The sequence below is a fragment of the Erigeron canadensis genome, chromosome 1, assembly GCF_010389155.1.
Source record: "Erigeron canadensis isolate Cc75 chromosome 1, C_canadensis_v1, whole genome shotgun sequence".
In the NCBI taxonomy this organism is placed as follows: Eukaryota; Viridiplantae; Streptophyta; class Magnoliopsida; order Asterales; family Asteraceae; genus Erigeron; species Erigeron canadensis.
In genome coordinates, this window is record NC_057761.1 from 55,053,457 (window position 1) to 55,061,882 (window position 8,426).

Here is an 8,426-nt window from a genome sequence, read left to right on the forward strand (position 1 = left end):
TTAGTTTTTCCTAACTTCTTACAAGGAATGCAAACCGTCACAAGTCTATATTTGTGTGTCACTGGTCACCTGTTACAAATGCAATTAGAATAATGAACTTGTTACTAGAAGCTCAATTCATCAACGTGTGATGTTTCATATCAAGAATCACACTGCATACTCAATATAGATTAGCATTCACTTCTGTCATCGGAAGCATATCAAACTTGATATGCACTTATTAGACATATGATCATGTTTGGAGCAGCAGATCAGTTGTTAGCATAAGCCAGTCGTTGTCCGATTGTGGTCATCATCAGGAACTTCAACTGATGCTTTGATGGTGATGACCTTATGAGAAGAATTTCTTTCAAACTCTTTATCCAGAATCTGTTTGTCTGGTGCTATTTGCTCACCAATAATAGGAACGGATTGGACGTTGTCATCCTTGCTTTTGCCCCAGACAACAAGATAAAGCCCTGTAACTATGACAATGGCTCCAATAACCCTGTGAAAGATATTACTTAGCTAGCTGATCGTTACTTCATTTTAACAATAACCAACTAGATAGCTGAAAGTTTTTTACCTTCCAAGGTACATTTGCTCAGCTAGAACAATCGTTCCCATTACAGCAACAATGATCATGCCTAATGGACTAAATGCAGTCACAAAAACGGGACCTCTGTCTTTCATTATTAGTCCCTGGATGTAATATGCTAGACCAGAACATACTATCCCCTGTATAGACAAAACAGAAGCAGATGTCTTTAGAGACACCTACCACACAAATGCGCCACTTTGGTGGTCAGAATATACTATCCCCTGTGGCTCTGTATACTCTTTTATTTCATATTTCGCGCAATAGTTTTTTATTTAAAAAACTGTGACATTAAGTGTTTTGAGTCAATCAAAGCTTGAACCAAAGCATTACCCATGATCCAACCCACCCGTTTTGCCTCCTTCACTTACAGTGTACACTGTTGCTAGCAGTGTTGTATCCCAATTTATAGCCCAGACTGCTGTATTCCCCCTCTCCATTATCAATGCTACTATTGCTCCCTCTACTGTTCCCAACAAGCATATCCAAGCGGTTAGAGAAAGCTCGGCAGGATAGGACTGTAGTGTAATTGCCTATAGGGAGGATCAGAACAAATTAGAGATATAAAAGGCAATGAAACATATATGATCTAGCTCTAAAGGTGGTAAATTTTATTGCCTATAGGGTCAAACAGATCTAATAACAGAAGTATTTAAAAGGGAAACAGCCAAATGGCTCCAATGGTTTGAAAGTCGCCCAAAGTGTATTTTTAGTTATTATAACCTCCTACTCATTTTATACAATAATAATGATATTACTGCAATGATATAACTTTTTGTAAATATCTTTGACACACTAATTATCTCTAGAAAAACTACGAAACTTGGACAATAGATGTTTTATGTCAGCCAAAGATGACTTGTAGACATGACCTGTACCAAAAGTTAACCATTTTGACCCGTAACCAACCCGTGCCATATGTAATGATTAATATTAGTTTATTCGAATTCTCACTTGCATAACCATAAAAGCAGACCAACTGAAGCATCCAGCTGTGACCATAAAAGCGCCCTTGATAGAATGATAAAGATCTACTCCATTGTTTGAGCTTTCATGCTGAGTTCTTCCTTTAGTCCAAAATAGCTCCAAAACTGGGCCTTTCATCAATGTCATCAGCATTGCTCCTGCAACGGTTGTTAATGTGCCAATTACCTTAGCTTGGCTGCGAATGTTCTTTAGGTTTAGTTTCTCAAGCCTGAAAAAATCAGAATTTAGAAGCTATTTATCAACTCATGCACAGATATCGTGTCATTTTGTGCACCCAGGCCCTCATTCATGCATCCTTGTTACATTCGTTAGAGTAGAAAAATGGGGGTAACGGATTAAGAAAGGTCATTTTTGTGCGTGTCTCAGTGGTTAAGACCAGGCCGAGATGACCCAAAGTACATTTCTCTCCCCAAAATCTTATAATTACCCATTAATAATTAGCGAGGTTGGTATGATCACAACAATTATAATACAGCTTTTCTAATAGAAAGTTTTATGCAACTTTTGACCCGTTTGAACCTTTGATTTTTGCTAGCTTTATATATTCTAACTGTTGAAGATAAAATTTAACCTGAAACAACTCAATTATAAGTTAATGGTGAAATTTCTACCCCTAATCCTTGTGGATGTCAACGGTATTTCACCTTAGAAAACAGGCCATGACAAAAGTTATGGCAGGGAGAACATTGGACATTGCAGTTGCAAATGTTGCTGTTGTGGCTTTCATCCCCATGATATAGAGGTTCTGATCAATAACTGGCCTGACAAGAAACAGAAAAGTTATTCTTTAAACATTGAAATATCGTGTAAGACACATTTTTTGTGTATAATTTCAGAACGTACTCCAGTAACGCAAGAATCGCAAACTTGATAAAAAGTGAATATGTCATCTTTGGCCGTACTTTCCTGGTTTTAAGAAACGTAATGAAGATTATTTAGCCAAGACACACAAATGAATATAGATTATAGACAAATGAATAGAGGTGAGTTGAGATTGACTTTTCAAAAATGATAGCAAAGGGTGCCATGACAATGAAGGCAACCGCATGGCGATAAACAACAAATACATAGTTGCTCATCCCTTCGTTTAAAGCCGCTTTAGAAAGGATGTCCATTCCTGCAAACCCAAACTGTAAAAAAATGACAGCAAAAAATGGCTTTCCCTTGTTAATTATTTGGCTCATAGCCTCACTCGGAGCATATTTTGTCATCTCACTGAATTTGGAAGCTGAAAGGCGTTTACTGATTGTTGAGGTTGTCTAGAAATCATTTGACTCTTCTGCTTATATACAACACTTGTGTAGATGTAGGAATAAGTGTCCTACCTACACTCATTTGTGCTATCTTGATAAGAAATGCACCATTATAAGTTTATAGCTAATAGTCATGTCCAAAACAACTTTTATGCCTCTAAATATCTAGTTTCTGTATATTATGATACAATTAAGTTGCTTGTTTCATTTGTCATGACCCTTTTTGGGTACCTATCTACTTCCACGTATCTTTTACCAATTTAAGTCCAAATGCATCGGTACCTTTTGTATGTTTCTTGCACAATCGTAATGGTGGCAAAGTGGCCTTATTGATTGGGTAACGGGTTAAAGACGTATAATGTTGGTACTGGTATGAACAACCCAAATAACTTGTCCTGCCCAAATAATTTCAAACTTTTTATACATTTTACTGTATCAGTGTATCACATATAGTTACAAAAGTTATTATTTTGTCAATAAACGCAGTTTATGAATATATTACGCTTTAAGAAGCTCTATGTGTTAAGAATGTACTTTGGGGGACATTCAACCCGTTTCCTTGTAAGTTACTAAATGTTATTTTACATGTCCGACCAGTGTATTATAACATATAGTAAAATGTCTTTCGTATATAAGATTCGAAGCCATAAGTAATGTATTATAAACATAGCAGTCGTCAACTTCGTTGTAATTTGTAAATGTCATTTCGGCACACTGTCATCATATACTTTTTGGTTGAAAGAGTTTAGCTACCTTTATAGCCGCATAGGTAACATGATAATATGATATAAAGATTGTGTTTTGTATATTTGTTCATCTTGTGGATAATGCGATTAGCTTGTAGGAAAGCACTTAAGTATTTTTTTTAGTCAAAAGCAAATCTTCCTTTATAGCCATTATAGTACGTTTCTGATTCGTTTATGCCTTTATGGTTTGTAAATCGTAGTGAAACTTTTTGCAATACTGATACATTCTCAAATATTCACTGGTTGAATTAGGAATGAAATTTTGCTATATGAACATTAGTCCTACACACCGTTAACATTTGTTTTTTGGTACTTCGTTCATATGTTGCTCCATAGACTATTACTAAAAGTTAACCCGCACGAGGTCATGGTGTGACAGCGTTCGTAACACAAATTTATGTAACGATTTCAGATACATTTATAGAAACTAGTGTCGTGTCTGTCCATGCAAAATTCCTTGTAAAGTAACATTAATTAATGTCATTTTCATTTTGGTATGGAGTGTGATATTCTTCTACAAGTAATATCTTAGATAGAAAGAAGATGTGGCCCGATCCTAAGTGGTGTTTTCATTCAAAAACAGCCAAACAGTTACATCACAATTTGTAGTTACAAAAGGTTTTTCTACATATATCCACACACCATTATCTCCCGAAATGTAAAGTTGAAAACTACTAGCTAGGTGAAGACCCCCTTTCGTTGTCTTGATCACATTTTTAACTTTAGATTCATCTTTAAAAATAAGAAATCTAGCAATGCAGATTAGGCGCAACATGTTCAGCCGTCGAGTGAGTGTACCACTAATGTGTAGCCACACGAGTATCCATACTAAAATTGACTTCATACGCTTAGGCCTATGAAAATTTTTTAATGTTGTTTGGATTGACCAGAAACATGTTTTATTCAAACTTCATACTTTTCTATATGACAAATTCACCGTATAGGAATTACACAGATTATACTATTTCAGCGATAATTCAACGGAACTAAAATGACCAAGAATGTTTCATGCATTGAGATTTAAAAATAAACATTGGATGACTTTTGACCCGCCCAACCCTTTGGACACATTTCCATTTTACTTTACCCCTTCAACCCATTATAGATAATTAAACATGTCTATTGATATGTAACTGGGTCAAATTGCGACATTAGCCACATGAATAAACAAGGTTTTCCTTCCCTTGGCTTACAAATCATGACAAGAGATCTCTATCAGATTTACTACATAAACCCAATTTATCTTCCAAAATCTGTCGATATGGATGTATGATAATGCAATATATGACATGCATTTCATCAACATCGAAACAATCACAAACTGAACATCAACCAGAAAGGTTTCTCCTTTAGACTTGAAGCCTCTGCATTATCTCAAAATTATTGATGACTTTAGCTCTTATCATCCTACAATTATTAATAGATATTATCTTTGACCATCTTTTCCTAATCTATGTTCCTTTACTTGCTTGAACTTCTGTTTGTTTAACTTCTATACGTAACCATGATTAGAAACAACAAAGTGGCAATGATGTATAAATGGATTCCTCGTAATGGGAACAACTTTAGAAAGACAAATTTGTAAAACAAGTTGAGAATACTGAGAAAAATACAAGCAAACCTTAACGGCATCATAACTACCCTGTGGATGTCTTAATTCAACATATATTTTTTATCCACAGCATGCAGAATTCTGAGCAGACTGTGAAGCTCCTCCTGCCTGATCTGGTTGGTTAATCTTAATTGTTTGAGGCTGCAAATGGAAACAGCATAAAGGTACAAATTAATATAGTACGAGTAATAAATAAGAACAAGATTTTAAAATAAGCAAAATTAGGGTTGGCAAAATGAACAGGTCTGCTGGATTCAGTAACAGATCAAACTGGTTCTAGTTGAGACATGTGATATTTAATACAGAATGGGTTGGGTTCTAAAGTTTTGAATAATAATGGTTTTAACACTAACACTGGACTTTGTGCAACTCTCAAACCAATGGACCCATTCGACCCATTCCCTTTTACCTTTATTTCTGATTTGACTCTATTGGTCTGTTTGAGACAAGACACAACTGAAATCGACCCATTTATAAGCGAACAAGCAGAAATTGCAACATTTGGTAAAAATCGACCACTTGAGTCAGGGTATGCCTCTGACACTTGGCCATAAAAGAATTTATCAAAATCCTTGTTCTATCAATGCCCCCACTCCCCAACACAAAAACAAAATTTAATCTAGATGCATTTCAAGTTCTCATCATGGATCTCAAGTTCATATGATTGATAAAGATATGAAGAACAGAAATATAGGATATATGGGCATACCTCAGCCTTTGAGTCAGTTTCAGCAAGTCTCTGCTTTATATCCCTACCTATAGAGAAGAAGACCTCCTCCACATTCATATTTGTTTTTGCACTCTGTAAGCATGTTTATGTGAGGAGCAATTTGAGCATGTACCCATAATGTCTGAACAGTGGCACAAGTTTCACTTACAGTTTCAAAAAACTTTATTCCATACTCGTCAGCAAGGGCCTGACCCTTTGCGGTAGGCACGGCCTAGACAATTGGATTTTTCCAAGTCAGCATGTGTGTACAAATGATGATGAATGCATAATCTGAAAATATGAAAAGAGATAAGACAAACCCGTTTACTTTCGTCCATATCAGCCTTGTTCCCCACAAGTATTTTGTTTACATTATCAGATGCGTGTTGTTCTATGTTACGAATCCAATTCCTGATGTCTATACATATAAATCATACTAGTAAGATCAGTTTGGGAGGAATGATCAAATCTAGAAGAGTAAAGTATACATCAGTGAAGGATCTGTAATATAAGTGCGATGATAAATCAAGAGTAAACGTATACATAACGGAAATATGTACAGTAAAATCTTATTTTGGGTAAAGAGAAGAGATATAAGCAATTACTGTTGAAGGATGATTCATCAGTGACATCATACACCAGCAAAATACCCATGGCTCCACGGTAATATGCTGCACAACATCAAGATTCATTAAGAAACGCACGATGATTAATAAACGTAACAGTTCTAGAACCCATGAAGATCAAATAGTCTATAAGGGCATTCTCATCGCAAACATGAATGGAAGTGAACACTTTAATTAAAATTTGATTCCAATGTACTGTTATAGCCATCAACAATCACATTCGTCTTATAACCAGCAATCGATCATTTAAGACATGCCTATTAACCATATGCCATGGTGTTCGACTAACCTAATAGTACATAGAAAAGCAAAGTATGCCTATTGAATACAAACTTTCATGTAGCTATGTCTAATTGTTACAGACCATAAGACCTTACAATGTGGCCTCGTTACTATAGAACATCAATAAATAATCATGCAAAAAGGAAATTTCTTTAAACACTTACCCGTTGTGATTGTCCTGAATCGCTCCTGGCCAGCAGTGTCCCAGATTTGCAGCTTGATTCGTTTCCCATCAAGCTCAATGGTCCTTATCTTAAAATCAATACTATAGAAAGGAGACCAAAATAACAATTTATCAATTTGCAGTGTGAGACAATTTATAGACTAATCTCTTTGCAAGTAGAAAGACAAGTAAGGCTGTAAATATACGAACCCTATGGTTGTAATGAAACTAGTGGTGAAGGAACCATCTGAGAAACGTAAAAGAAGGCAGCTCTTACCAACACCTGCAGCAATGATCAAACTACAATCATAGTGATAAAATAGTATATATCTAAATTTTATATAAAATGTGTCAGCTATGTGATATTGTAGCAGAAGAATGTAACCTACAAGGCTACAACTAGGGTAAACAAAAGACCATATAATCTGATCCTCATCTGAATGGATAACCGACCCACTGGCTCCAAGGACAGCAAGAGGTAAATCGCTTAAAATATGGTTATAGGGACATGAGGCTGGAATTTGAACACTTGACCACCACTAGGTTACCGTTGCGGATTTGCAGGGACTCTGATCCTCTTCTATCGTATAAGAGTATATGTTAATTTAGTTTAATATGACAATGTGGTTGTCAAGATGGTGAAGGAGAATAACAATTGGTTCCCTGCTATTCTACAGAAAGACGAACACTTGCATTTTTATATTTGCGTAAACCAACCATGTAAAAGGATGAGATTTTGTATGTTCAAGTTATCGGGGGAGGGCAGGTCTTTGACTAAGCCATCTAACCTTCCAAACCATTTTCCTAGTCAATCCACAGATGTTAACCTAGCAGCGTTTGAACACGCGATATCGGGATGCCTAACCAGCCTTGGTGGTGGTGATAGTGTTTTCCGAATATTAGCCTATTTAAACAAACACACACACAGACAAGAAATCTCTTTTTTTCACACAGACAGAATACATATTGTAAAAATGAGATTGATTGATAAAAGAAAAAACCGAAAGAAGAAAGATGATAGAGACGCATACCACTGTCACCAATTAAAAGGAGCTTAATGAGGTAATCATAATCGGCTCTAGCTCTTGCTGGTGGGGCAGCCATTATCTCTCAAATCTCAAGTTTTATTTATTATAACAAAACTTCACTAATATCACTTGTTGTAATCTTCTTCTTGTTCCCCTGCCTGGGTAATACAAACAAAAAAAAATAGATTATATACGACGACAGAAAACATTATTATATCTCTCTCTCTATATTATATACGTATATAGAGAGACAGATGTATGTATGTATATAGGTAAAGAAAGAAAGATTTATATACCAGCCAGATCAGAGACAAGAACAAAACAGAAAGAGATCTGATAATGAACACAGAGCAAAGAGAAGAAAGATAGAAAATGTCTCTCTGATAATACACGTCAGCACTCAGCAATGGTCGGCCGTTGAATCTTGTTTTTTACTCCCTCCT

General features: G+C 35.8%; 2 protein-coding genes across 2 annotated transcripts; both read right to left on the minus strand.

Moving 5' to 3' along the window:
* Positions 1-25: 25 nt before the first annotated feature.
* Positions 26-2,855, minus strand: LOC122597678 (WAT1-related protein At2g37460-like). The gene is made up of 7 exons (XM_043770254.1): positions 2,564-2,855; positions 2,408-2,470; positions 2,209-2,325; positions 1,532-1,772; positions 949-1,110; positions 566-717; positions 26-487 (listed from the first exon to the last, which is right to left on the minus strand). Exons 1-7 carry the CDS (start codon positions 2,773-2,775, stop codon positions 259-261), a joined length of 1,176 nt encoding a protein of 391 aa, XP_043626189.1. The 5' UTR covers positions 2,776-2,855; the 3' UTR covers positions 26-258.
* A 2,216-nt stretch (positions 2,856-5,071) lies between these two features.
* Positions 5,072-8,426, minus strand: LOC122597697 (ras-related protein RABE1c). The gene is made up of 9 exons (XM_043770269.1): positions 8,280-8,426; positions 7,987-8,141; positions 7,166-7,238; positions 6,957-7,057; positions 6,490-6,555; positions 6,205-6,302; positions 6,054-6,116; positions 5,885-5,977; positions 5,072-5,316 (listed from the first exon to the last, which is right to left on the minus strand). The coding sequence occupies exons 2-9, from the start codon at positions 8,057-8,059 to the stop codon at positions 5,236-5,238; spliced, it is 648 nt and encodes a 215-aa protein (XP_043626204.1). The 5' UTR covers positions 8,060-8,141; positions 8,280-8,426; the 3' UTR covers positions 5,072-5,235.